This window comes from Eleutherodactylus coqui, chromosome 1 (assembly GCF_035609145.1).
Source record: "Eleutherodactylus coqui strain aEleCoq1 chromosome 1, aEleCoq1.hap1, whole genome shotgun sequence".
Taxonomy (NCBI): Eukaryota; Metazoa; Chordata; class Amphibia; order Anura; family Eleutherodactylidae; genus Eleutherodactylus; species Eleutherodactylus coqui.
Genome location: NC_089837.1, coordinates 184724499 through 184738339, shown reverse-complemented (window position 1 = coordinate 184738339; position 13841 = coordinate 184724499). Strand labels below are relative to the sequence as shown.

The following is a 13841-nucleotide window of genomic DNA, read 5'->3' as shown; positions in this document are numbered from 1 at the left end:
ATGACAGCATACGCTGGAGGTTGCTCACCTGCTGACCTGAAGGGACAGGAAGAGGCAGAATATAAAAAGCACCTCCCCTCCACCAACACCAGTGCGTTCCAAATGACCACAGTGACCAGTTACTTAACCAGAAGGTGTGTTTTTATTGACATCACACACCTCAGAAAACAAAGTTAAAGCATACACATTACCTCATGTGTTGGACAAACTAGGGTAACCATGTTGGTAAGGGGGGGAAAAAAGCCTGTATGCTGTCATGATGTCTTCTAGAAAGGGAATTATCGGTAAGAAAAAATTCCCGTTTTCCCCATGACATCATGACAGCATACGCTGGAGGAATACCAAATAAGTGGCATGGGCTTTTTAGGGAGGGATTACGGCTTGGAGCACCTTCCTACCGAAGGATGCGTCCTGACTATATTTAAAGTCCAGCCTATAATGTTTGATGAAAGTATGGCCTGAAGTCCATGTGGCTGCGTTACAGATTTGCTCAATCGATGCGTGCGCTCTCTCCGCCCAAGAGGATGCCACCGCTCTCGTTGAGTGGGCCTTCAATCCTTCTGGAGGGGGGATGCCCTTGGCCTTGTAAGCCTCCTGGATGGCTCTCCTGAGCCACCTGGCGATCGCATCTTTAGAAGCGGCCTTTCCTTTGGCCTGCCCCTGAAATTGAACGAAAAGTTTGTCAGACTTCCTGAAACTTTCTGTTGCCTCAAGGTACGCTAGTACCGCTCTTTTGACGTCTATATTATGGAGCTTTTGTTCTTTTGCATTTTTGAAATTTTGGCAAAAGGCTGGAATAACTATCGGTTGGCCCCTGTGGAAATCTGACAATACTTTAGGCTGGAAGGATGGGTCTAAGGAAAAAACTATTTTGTCCGGGTGGATAGTCATATATGGGGCCCTTCGTGAGAGGGCCTGGATTTCCCCCACACGTCTGGCTGACGTAACTGCCACAAGCAGGGCTACCTTGTATGTCAGCCAGGCGATGGATAGATCCGTAATCGGTTCAAATGGGGGGTCGCATAAGGCCTGAAGGACTATGGTTAGATCCCAGGGTGGTGCCGTGGCCCGTGTGAATGGAAGTAATCTGCTCGGCCATCTAAGAAATCTCCTAATCCACCTGTGCTCCGCTAGCGCGAGATCGAAGAATGCCCCCAAGGCCGCAATTTGGACTTTGAGCGTATTCGGACTCAAACCTTTATCCAGGCCCGCCTGGAGAAAATCTAAGATTTTCCGGACGTCTGGCTGATCCAGCTGCTGGATGTCCTGGCCTAACCACTCCGAAAATTTTTTCCAGACTTTGGAGTAGATTTTGTGTGTCGAGGGTTTAAGGCTCTCGCTAATGGTGGAAATAACCTTAGGGGAAAGACCCTTTCCTAGGAACTTTACCCGCTCAAGCTCCAGGCCGTAAGCCTGAACTTGTGAACTTCCGGGTAAAGAAGAGGGCCCTGCGACAGTAGGTCCGGTCTTGTTGGAAGGTGGAAGGGCTCTCCCACTGACAGGGATCTCAGGAGGGGGAACCACGGTCTTTTGGGCCAATATGGTGCTATAAAAATTACTGTTAGGGTTGACTGCAGTAATTTCCTTAGCAGAAGCGGGATTAGTGGTAGGGGGGGAAAGGCATACGCTAGGTCCCAATCCCAGGGGTGAGAGAGCGCGTCCGTGCCCAGGGCCTGTTTCTCTGCGCCTCTGGAAAAGAAAAGCCGGCATTTGGTGTTTGCGCTTGACGCAAAGAGGTCTACTTCTGGTACCCCCCACTTCTCCACAAGAAGGCTGAACACCTCTGGATGGAGTTCCCACTCTCCTGGGTCCACTTTCCTTCTGCTTAAAAAGTCCGCGGCTGAGTTCTCGGCTCCTCTTATATGAAAGGCCGATAGGGACTTTGTTGTGCCTTCCGCCCATTGAAGGATCCGCCCCGCCAGTCGTTGTAGTGGAGGATTCCTGGTGGTACCCTGGTGGCGAATGAGTGATACTGTTGTCATATTGTCTGAGAAGATCCTCACATGTTTCGCCACTAATCGTGTTTGCAGGCTACGCAGGGATTTCCATACAGCTTTAAGCTCCCTAAAGTTCGATGAGCTAGCTTTCTCGTGAACGTCCCAGGCCCCCTGTACATAACCGCCTTCAAAGTGGGCCCCCCACCCTTTGGCGCTGGCATCGGTCGTGATTATTACGGCCGGGTCCAAATTCCAATCGGATGCCTGCGACAGGTTGTCCGACGACACCCACCAACGGAGTGAAGCTCTGGCTTCCGCAGAAATAGGGATTGTCTGATCAAGCGAAGCCTGCAACTTGTCCCAATTCTGGAGAATTAGTGACTGGAGTCCGCGACTGTGGAATTGGGCCCAGGGGACCACGCCGATGCACGAAGTCATTAGTCCCAGGATCCGCATTGCGTCTCTTATCGTTACCCTATGTTTTTTATATAGGTTGGAACATTCCTCTATGATAAGATGTTTTCTTAGGGGAGGAAGGGACGAATTTTGTAGACTGGAATCCAGGATGACACCCAGGAATTTCTTCCTGGTTTCTGGCTCCATGTTGGATTTTGACTCGTTAACAATCCAGCCAAGCTCCTTAAATAATTGCAATGTGGACTCCAAGTGTGATCTCAGAGCAGACGGGGAATCTGCCACCAACAGGAAGTCGTCTAAGTAGGGGATGATCATGACACCCTGATTTCGTAAGAAGGCCACCATTTCCATCACGACCTTGGAAAAAATTCGCGGAGCCGAGGAGATTCCAAATGGTAGGCAGACGAACTGGAAGTGGCGGATTTCCCCCTCCACCCTCAGCGCAAACCTCAGAAATTTTTGTGAGTTGGCGTAAATAGGGATATGAAAATAGGCATCCTTAAGGTCTATTGTAGCCATTACGTTATCCCTGGCAATTAGAGGAGTTGCAGTTCTAATGGTTTCCATTTTGAATCTCCTATATTCAATGAATTTATTCAGTTTTAAATTGATAATGGTGCGGTGGGAGCCGTCTGGTTTGGGAACCAGAAAGAGGGGGGAATAGAAACCTTTTCCCTGTTCCTTCTTAGGGACTGGGATAATTGCGCCGAGACCCTGCAGGTTCCGTACGCCCTCCAACAGAGCCTGTTCTAGGCCTGGAGACTGGGTTGGGGTTATCATAAACCTGTCCGGGGGGCGGGATAGTAGCTCGATCCTGTACCCCTCCTCCACTAGGTGCAGTACCCACTCATTAGTTGTAATACTACGCCAGCTATTGGCACAGCGAGTCAGTCTACCCCCTACCGGGCCCGAAAGTATGGGCTGAGGGACAAAAGTTAAAGTCTTACCCCTTCCGCCCTTTGGATAAGACCATCTTCCGGTCTTTCCCTTCCCGGCGTACGTAGACGAGGGATGAGGGGTGAAGGGTCTCTTGGGTGGTCTGGTGGCAGGCAGTCCGTGACTCTTGTCAGCTGCTTTCTCCAGCAGACGATCCAGGTCTGGTCCGAATATACGCCCGCCCCGGAACGGTAGGGTACATAGCCTATTTTTGGACGCTGCGTCCCCTGACCACTCTTTCACCCACACTGCCCTTCTGGCGGTGTTCGATAGGGCTGCCATGCGGGCTCCGAGGCGGACTGTTTCCATCGAAGCATCTGCCAGGAACCCTGTTGCCATTCGCAGCAGAGGGATGCCGCTTGCGAACTCCTCCCTAGGGGCTTTTTGGTCGACTAGGGCTGCGAATTGGTCCAACCAGATTGCCATGGAACGAGCCACGGAAGTGGCCGCGATGTTAGCTTTCATGATGAGACCGGAAGTAGACCAGGCTTTACGCATGGATGTGTCCACCTTATGGTCCAACGGGTCCTTTAAGTGGGACGTATCCTCAAAGGGCAATCCGGACTTTCTGGATACCATGGCAATTGCAGCATCGACTTTAGGTATCTCGTCCAAAAAGGACACTTCATCTCCCGGGAATAGCAGGCGTTCTTTAAATTCCCTGGGGATTAGCGGAGCCTGATCCACGCTCTCCCACTCATTTAGGATCAGCTGCTTGAGTGTGGCGTTTACGGGGAATGAAGATTTTTGTTGCGGGAGTAACCCCGCGAACATATCCTCCTGGACTGTGCGGGGTTGCTGCACGTCTTCCTCCACCTGCATGGTCCTGCGTACTGCTTTTAGCAGTTGATCCATGTCCGCGGTAGAGAAAAGATATTTCTTGTCCTCCTGCGTCACTTCCCCGTCAAAATCCACATTTTCCGCTATGTCGGAGTCAGACTCAGACACCGCCGGAACCGACCTGCGTGTAACCCCGGAAGGCCCAGGTTGGAGGTCTGAGAGGGAGGACTGCACTTCTTCTCGGACAACTGACCGAATTTCGGCCATAAGGGAAGTTTTTTCCTCCTGCATAATTTTTGCGGAGCAGGTAGCGCATAACGTTTTGGTGCAGGAGTCGTCAAGTTTGGTTAGACATACTGGACATTTTTTACTCCTGCGTCTAGCCTCCCTCGGTTTGAGTATCCCTGTCCTGTAAGACAAGGGAAACTCTGTTAGTCGGGAAGTGTATGTAGTGCAGGTGTAGGTTGGTCCACTGGACCACTTACAGTTAGGAGGGTCTCTGGGTCCTCTCTGGTCGACATCTTGCGCCTTGCAGGAACGCTTCCTGTGCTTAGGATCGTTCCTTAGCGTGGAGAAACACCACCAGCTGATGCAGGGGCAGATTTTTGAATTTGGCGCCGGCCGCGCCAGGCCACGCCCCCTTTGCGGAGCGTCTGACGTCACCGCGCTGTATCCGAAGCCACGCCCCCTGGAGCGCTCCTGTCGGCCCTGGACCCGGAGATGGCGGCCGCCGCCGTAATGACGGCCGCAGTGGTGCCGGCAGCCCGTACTTGGACCCCGGCCCACCGGAGATGGCGGCCGCCGCCCGAAATGACGGCCGCAGTGGTGCCGGCAACCCGTACTTGGGCCCCGGCCCACGCAGTCCCCGGAAAGCTCCCAGATGGGGTCCTTCCCACTGGGTTTGCCGGGGCTGCCCGAAAGATCCACGCCGCCGCTTCGCCGGTAAGCCCTCCTCCGGCATGGGACAGCGTTGCTGGAGTTCTGCCGCTGCTGTCCTGAAGGGACAGGAAAAACACTGGTGTTGGTGGAGGGGAGGTGCTTTTTATATTCTGCCTCTTCCTGTCCCTTCAGGTCAGCAGGTGAGCAACCTCCAGCGTATGCTGTCATGATGTCATGGGGAAAAGATTTTTTCAAACATTTCTAGTTTTTTTTAAATTTGTTTATTAACGCTACAGTTTTGATTGGCGTCTGCTTTGGGTTTTCTTTATCATGTATATATTGTCGTTTTACTTAATATAATTATTCTTTTTACTATCTATGCCCCATATGACATCATACAAGACCTCTGGGGGACATTCACATGTTTGTTTTTTATTTGACATTTTCCCACTAAGTGGGGAATCCATAGGAGCCCCAGTTACAGGGAACAACCACCCCTCTAGTGACAATAGTCACTGACAGAGCTGGTCAGGGTCTAGTACGATCCTGCAACTCTGCTATAGTAGGGAAACCCGGCAGTCACATGACCCCCTGGCTCCCGTATTGGAAGTTACACTTCCACTTTCAAGTACACAGCGCTCATTGAGCACTATGTACTCGGGGAAGGAGAAGGCAGAAAGGTTAAAAACCCACTTCTTCCTTCTCCTCTGGGTTATCAACTGTGACTAACAGCTGATAACCCATCCTGCTTCTAATTACAGAAGCAGAAGGCTTTAATTCCCACTGTAATTTTACATACGGCAGGGATTAAAGCCTGGGACCAAGTGCTGTATATTTACTGTGCTTGGTCCTAAATGGGTTAACCCCTTAAGAATAAAGGCCTGTTATAGCATTAAGATCCCCGGAATTTTTTTTTTTTGTGTTGCCGCGTTCACAGAGCCATAACTTAAATTCTTACATTGAGGTAACCATACAAGGGCCTGTTTTCGTGTACAAGCTGTAATTTTCAATAGCACCACTGAAACATTTAACTTTTATTTTTTTCCATTTCTCCCTGAAAAATGTAAGAAAAAAAAAATCATTCTGCCATGTGGTGCGTTTGTGTGGGAAGTCTTTAGAACCATTTACACACAACGATTATCATTAAAAATTAGCTCAAAAGCCATCATTGGAGCGTTAATCGTTGTATGTAAATGCTCCCATCTTTCACTCTTCGGCCGAACGATGATTTTTAGGTGAGCATAAAATCCATTGTTCAGCTGGAGAGAAGATAAAACAGACCGCATGCTGCGTTTGCCGTCTATGATGCTGTATTCTTCATGGTAGCTGCTGATTACATTGTATTCAGCTTGCAGCCCTACGGCAGAACTAAGGAGCTGAATACAGGAAACAGACCACCTTCTGTTCTCTGCATACAGGTCCTGGAGGCTCATTTACATGCAAATGAAGGTGATAAGCTGCTAATGGACATTAGTGTCCATTAGCAGTTTATGCAAAACAATTGCTGAACGATTATCTTTGCGTGTAAATGGGCTCTTGTTCCGTTAGTTTATCAGTTATCTGTGCCACAAAATAGTTCCTTCAGCAGCAGAAGAAAATTACTGCAATTCACTGTGCGGCACTATCAAGTTACTTTAATTCCATGGGTCACTAGTAGAGATGAGCGAACGTACTCGTTTAGGGCTTTTTTGCACTCGAGCATCGCTTTTTCCGAGTAACTGACTACTCTGACGGAAAGATTCGGGGGGCGCTGGGGGTGAGCGGGGGGTTACAGGGGGGGGGGGGGGGGGGGGAGCTCCCCCCTGTTCCCCACTGCTACCCCCGGCTCCACCACGCCGCCCCCCGAATCTTTTCGTCCGAGTAGTCTGTTACTCGGAAAAAGCAGTGCTCGAGTGCAAAAACGCCCTAAACAGGTACGTTCGCTCAGCTCTAGTCACTAGCATTACGGCAATACCATACATGTAGTTTTTTCTTTGAAAAACTGTTTTACAATAACCGCACATTTTCTCCAAAAAATAATTCTAAGTATATATTTTTTACGTCACTGTATTCAGAGCCAAATGTGATTGTTCCCAGCAAGAAAAACCACGTAATCCTGTATATATGATACAATCCTGGGTTCTTAGTCAGCCTGATGAAGAACCTGAGAAGTTCGCAAGCTCACTATTACATCATGTATTTTGTTGGCCATTAGAAGGTATTCTATCTACAAGATTACTTGGTTTCTCTTGCTGAGAACAATCACATTTTGCTCTACTAGCTAACACAGTACCAAACCTTTGTTTTCTGTATTCAGAGCCATAACTTTACTTTCTCATCTATTTGGCCATATGAAGGTTTGTATTTTTTCAGAAAGACAGTTTTTAATCTATGCACTGCAATTGTCAATCATGGTAGGTAGGTGGGTCCGGAGGTGGCCATGACTGAGATACACCCTCTCGGATAAACCTATACTTTATAGAAAGACAACTGTACATTATTAGCCTTTAATGGGACACTAACTTTAAGAATAGTCATCTACTAGCTTGTGTTAGTCTCGTCATTTCTGTATTATACTTGCATGAAAACTTTGTTGTTTTACCACTGTAAGGCTGCGTGTCCACGGACGTTGCGGTATCTTGCGGCAGATCTCAGCCGCGGGAGCTGCCGCCGGGGAGCAGGAGCCGGCAGACGAATCTCCGCCGGTCAGCCTATCTGATAGATAGGCTGAGAGCGGAGAATCGCGGCAATTCGCAGAAAGGTGTACTGCGAAAAAAAAACAAAAAGGTACTACAAAAAAAACAAAAAAGGTGTACTGTGCATAACAGACTGCGTGAGAACATGGTCATCCTTTTACCACGGACCATTCCAAGTAGCATCTCTTTTTCCAGCGAATTTACCCTCATTATGTGTCCAAAGTTAGTCAGTCTCTGTCTTGAGCTTTCCTTCTAGGAACACCTGGGTTGACATGGCCTAGGACAGCTAGCTTTGTTAGTGACCCTAGGTGTCCAGGGAATTCGCATACGTTTTCTCCAACACCACAGCTCAAAAGTGTCAATTTTTATCAAGCTATAAGCATAAGATTTGGGAAGCACTGAGGGAGGTACGAGTACCAGTGCACCTCATCATATCGATCAGCAATTAGGAAGTCACAGTGAGAACCATACAAAATGGTTTAAGATCAAAATGGCACAAGACAAAGGTGTATCCTCTCCTTTTCTAAACTAAATAACTTCTCTGGGTATTGTAGTTCACCTATTCCATTTATTACTTTAGTTGCCGTTCGGCACTGGTTGGAGCAGTGCCAGAGTCTGGCACTTTAGAAAAGCTGTGGGTGGGACATCAGGAGATCAGCAGGTTTATAGTGAATGGCCCGGTAAGGCACAGGTGAGTCTAGATTTTTTTTTTTCCTGACAGAACCCCTTTAACCCCTTAGTGACCACCCTATAGTGTTTTTACGTCTTGCAGCTGCAGGAAGTGTATGGAGGGAGGTAGTGCCGCTATCTCCCTCCATACAGCGCGGGCGTCAGCTGTTTATTACAGCTGACACCCGCGGGCAATAGCCGCGCTCGGCCGTTCGGGGCTATTAACCCTTTAAATGCCGCTGTCAATTCTGACAGCGGAATTTAAATCCCCTGAACGCTGTTTGGGGGTCCCGCACGGCCCCCCCGCGGTGAGATCGGGGGATCCGTGCAGGTGTCATGGCAGCCGGGGGCCTAATGAATGGCCCCAGGGCTGCCTTAGCATACTGCCTATCAAGCTATCCACACAGGGTGGCTTGATAGACTGCCTGTAAAAAAGCAGCATGACGTAATGCTATAGCATTACGTCATACTGCAGGAGCGATCAAAGCATCGCATGTTAAAGTCCCCCAGGGGGACTTCAAAGTAAAGTAAGAAAAAAGATCAATAAAGTTTTTTAAATTGTAAGAAAAAAAAAAAGTTATAAAAAGTTTTAATCACCCCCCTTTTGCCATATCAATTACTAAAAAATCTAAATCATAAAATAAAAATATGTATTTGGTATCGCCGCGTCCGTAAAAGTCCGATCTATTAAAGTAGTGCAATATTTTTCCTGCACGGTGAACGTCGTCCGAAAAAAAAAAATAAAGAGTGCCAGAAATACACTTTTTTAGTTACCCTGTCTTCCAGAAAAAATGCAATAAAAAGCGATCAAAAAGTTGTATGTATTCCAAATTGATACTATCGGAAACTTCAGGACATCCCGCAAAAAATGAGCCCTTGCACAACTAACGTCGACAGAAAAATAAAAAAAAGGTATTGCGCGCACAAAATGACCGCAGAAAATTGAAAAAAAGTACTACAGCAAAAAAAAAACAAAAAAAAAACTATACAAGTTTGGTATCGTAGCAATCGTACTGACCCATAGAATAAAAATATCAGGTTGTTTTTGTTGCAGTTTGTGCGCCGTAGAAACAGGACGCACCGAAAGATGGTGGAATGTCGTTTTTTTTTCCATTTCTCTCCGCTAAGAATTTTTAAAAAGTTTTTCAGTACATTATATTACATTACAATAAATAGTGCCATTGAAAAATACAACTCGTCCCGCAAAAAACAAGCCCACATACAGCGACGTCGATGGATAAATAAAGGAGCTACGATTTTTTAAAAGGGAGTAGGAAAAAACAAAAATGGAAAAAAGCCCGGTCACTCTCCTTGGCTCTACATCTGTCTCCACCTTTGCTGCTTTTATCTGCACCCTGTATAAAAGTTGTTCAAGGACTTTATACATGGCACAAGATGTACACTGACATCGTTAGCCATGGAGCTCATTCTAAATGGGGATCGTGCAGATAGATTAGACTCTTCGAAAGTCCCTGAATCCAAAGTCACTAATTCGAAATCACTTAAAACAGTGCATACGCTCACTTATGTTTGCTTTATGTAGCACTTATCTGTAATACTGCTCCTCCTGTTTGTCAGTTTGTTTTTTTTAATGACTAACACACACACACTAAAAAAAAAAAAAGAAAGGTATATTTTAACCCGTCAGAACTAAGTTTATTTTTTCTTTCAGGATCACAGATGTTTACTTCACTGCATTTTGGGCACCACAACTTATTTTTCCCATCCACGTAACTGTTATGAGAGCTTGTCTTTTGCAAGACGAATTTTATTTTTAGCGCCATTTTTGGATACATTTATCTTATTGACTAACTTAACTTTCTGGGTGAATGAAAAAAAACAAAAAACAAACAGTAATTTTACAACAGAGTTTTAAATTTTGTGCCATTCACTGTGGTATAGTGTGTTACTTTTATTAGATTGGCCTGTAAGGTTACAATACCAAGTATGCATTTTTTATGTTCTTCCTATTTTTGCACAGTAAAAACAGTTAAAGAAAAAAAAAAAGTGTCACGATATTTTCAAGAGCCTCATTTTTTTCATCATGGATGAAGGAATGCAAGCGATTACAATTTTTTCCCTTCTTTTTTTGTTGTGTTAAAACCTGCCTAAAAGCTTCTTCTCTGGGTGTTGTCATAAGGACATGAGTAACATCAAGACTTTGGCTCTACTCTGATGTGAGGTAGCAGCAAACCGCTGCTCTTCTGTGTGGGGCACACACTAAAATCCTCTGAGCATTAACATCGTGACCGGAAGCATTCAGGCTCAATATAGTTACAATTACAACTGATCACTCCTGTGGTGCGAGGACCCCACCGAGCATGGCGGTCCTGTAGCATAAGAGAATCTGACAGCTAGCAAGAGCTAACAGGTGCGGTTATCGAGACCTGAACCAGTCAGCTCCCCATGTCTGCACCAGGACCAGTGGCTGTTAGCTTTAGCCATATCTGCATCCTTAAGCAGGAAGCTCATGATAACCAGGGGAAGGGGCACCATGCATGTACAGCAGTTCTGTAAATGGGCACACTGCTGTATATGTTCAAACTGGAGCAAGTTTAGAGAAGAGTTACCAGGATGGTCAGAGGTCTATGAATCATGTCCTATGAGGAACGGTTAAAGGATCTGGGAATGATTAGCTTGCAAAAAAGAAGGCTGAGAGGAGACAATAGCTGTCTACAAATATCTGAAGGGCTGTCACAGTGTAGAGGGATCAGCCCTATTCTCATTTGTACAAGAAAAGACTAGAAGCAATGGGATGAAACTGAAAGGGAGCAGACACAGATTAGATGTTAGAAAAAACTTTCTGACAACGAGGGTGATGAATGAGTGGAACAGGCTGCCACAGGGGGTGGTGAGTTTTCCTTCAATGGAAGTCTTCAAACAAAGGCTGGACAGTTAGTGAATCCTGCACTGAGCAGGGAGATGGACCCGATGACCCTGGAGGTCTCTTCCAACCCTACCATTCTACATGTGATGCAGTCAGGAAGAAAAATAAAAATTAAATTGTGTGAACTTAGCCTTATTTGGCATGCTAATATTAATCAACTTACTGTACCAGAAATCGATTTATTGATGTGATATGGGATTATTACCTCTTTTACATACTTACAAAATTTTCTCTTAAAGGGGTTGTCCCGCGCCGAAACTGTTTTTTTGCTTTTTTTTCAATAGCCCCCCCCGTTCGGCGCGAGACAAACCCGATGCAGGGGTTTAAAAAAAAACAAAAACGGATAGTGCTTACCTGAATCCCCGTGCTCCGGTGACTTCTTACTTACCTTGCGAAGATGGCCGCCGGGATCGTCACCCTCGGTGGACCGCAGGTCTTCTGTGCGGTCCATTGCCGATTCCAGCCTCCTGATTGGCTGGAATCGGCACACGTGACGGGGCGGAGCTACGAGGAGCCGCTCTCCGGCACGAGCGGCCCCATTCAGAAGAAAGAAGACCGGACTGCGCAAGCGCGTCTAATCGGGCGATTAGACGCTGAAAATTAGACGGCACCATGGAGACGAGGACGCTAGCAACGGAGCAGGTAAGTGAATAACTTCTGTATGGCTCATAATTAATGCACAATGTACATTACAAAGTGCATTAATATGGCCATACAGAAGTGTATACCCCAACTTTGTTTCGCGGGACAACCCCTTTAAGTTCAGGGTCATTTTATTAGTCCCCATGCATATCAAATTAAATCTCATTTGTCCGATTACACTAACATTGAGCAACACAGGGGTGAAGAATGGGATACAGCTGAATTTTCTAGTTAGCAGTGGAGTCTGGCTTTAAATTGTCACTGCAGTTTAAGAATGGAGAACCATTTATCTAAGACTGGTGTTTTATATGCCAATCTGAGATAAGGGTCCACAGCGTAAGATGCACAAGCCTCATTAATTTTGGGGTGTTCAGTATTAGTCGTGCATCACTTTCTGAAGTCTATGGCAGTTCAAACCCGATGTAGATATGCCATAAATATCTGAAAGATGCGAGTTCCACCTTTGAGACCCACATCTATTCTGTAAACAAACGTTCCCGGACCAGCCTGGTGATTGCCGCATCCAGAGGTGGCTAGCATTACATAAATAGGCAGGTTTTCTGGGCTACGCCATTTCCAAAAAGCAAATTCTTTTCTGTGTGAGCTATGGAAACAGTGTAGTAGCCCAAATATGACAGCCAGAGCCTGCTTAACCAGCCGAATAAGCCATAAGAGGTCTAACATGGGATCAACCTTTTAAGCAATCTACAATTAGATATTGTTAAGCTGGAATAGTGTAGCAGTATCTAAAAGCTAATAAGACAATAGTGACTTACATTGGTTGAAGATCCAAGTGTATGAATCCTGGCAATAAATATGCCAGTGTTTTTCCCGTGCCCGTTTGGGCTATTCCAATTAGATCCGTTCCTTGAAGGATAATAGGCCAAGCCTGACACTTCAGAATAAAGTCAAGACAGGTGAATAAAGAGTTACTGAATCCAGAACAGAATACACAGAAAACCATTTAAATAAGAAACAGTCCTCAACTCCGCTCCCACCCGTCAGAGCAGCGGATGGACTATCAGACAGCAGAGCACCCACCCCCCCATGCCAGACGTCTGATACAGCTTCACAAAAAGGAATACGCATCAAAATAAAGCCTCTTAACCGGTTGCCATAAAAAGGTATATGGGCAGTTAAGGGGTTCAACTGCCCCACTCTTGCTTAAATTTACCTGAATTGGTGTAGGTCTTTGAAATCCAGCACTTTCTAGAGCAGCCATTACTTCTGGAAAGGGTTGAAATGCATCATTAAAACTACGTACAGGATTAGGAATAGGTCTCTTTTGGCCTTCCTGTAAGTCATTACATATAATATTATTGTTGATATTCCTGCAAGACCACAAAGAAACAGAAATTAAAATAGGGTTAACAAGACCAAGTGCTATACTGTAAAATGTTATTTTTGTTGCTGGTTCAGGTGTTTATAAACAGCACGAGAGCTAAAAAAATTTAAGGAGTTTTCTGGACTATATCTACTGTTACCTATCCTCAGCATAGGCCATCAATATTTGATTGGCCAGTGTCCTTCACTGGGGACCTCGGCCGATCGATCAGCTGTTTGGGACCCCGTTGTCAGTGCCAAAATACTGAGTACGGAGCAAAAGCAGATAGCTCCAACTCGTATAATGGCCAGCGCTGGTAACTGCAGGTACTGCTCCCATTAAAATCAATTACCAGCGCCGGTCACTGCACAGGAGTCTGAGCCATCTGCTGCAAATCCATGCCCCGTGTTTTAGTGCTGAAATCAAGTGCCCAAAAACAGCAGATAGGCCAATGTCCCAGACGCGGACCCCAGCCAGTCAACTATTGATTATCTATCCCGAGGAAAGATCATCAATAGAAATAGCCTTGAAAACCTCTTTAAAGGGGTTGTCCCACGAAAGCAAGTTGGGGTATACACTTCTGTATGGCCATATTAATGCACTTTGTAATATACATCGTGCATTAAATATGAGCCATACAGAAGTTATTCACTTACCTGTTCCGTTGCTAGCGTCCCCGTCTCCATGGTGCCGTC

The 13841-nt window shown here is 46.2% G+C and overlaps 1 protein-coding gene across 1 annotated transcript in view; it reads right to left on the bottom strand.

Moving 5' to 3' along the window:
* DDX43 (DEAD-box helicase 43) overlaps positions 1–13841 on the bottom strand; it is a 66390-nt gene that overhangs the window by 43023 nt on the left and 9526 nt on the right. The window contains exons 6-7 of the mRNA XM_066590488.1: positions 12997–13153; positions 12599–12717 (exon numbers count right to left, since the gene is read on the bottom strand). Coding sequence (XP_066446585.1) covers positions 12599–12717; positions 12997–13153 — 276 coding nt within the window. The remainder of the gene's footprint in view (positions 1–12598; positions 12718–12996; positions 13154–13841) is intronic.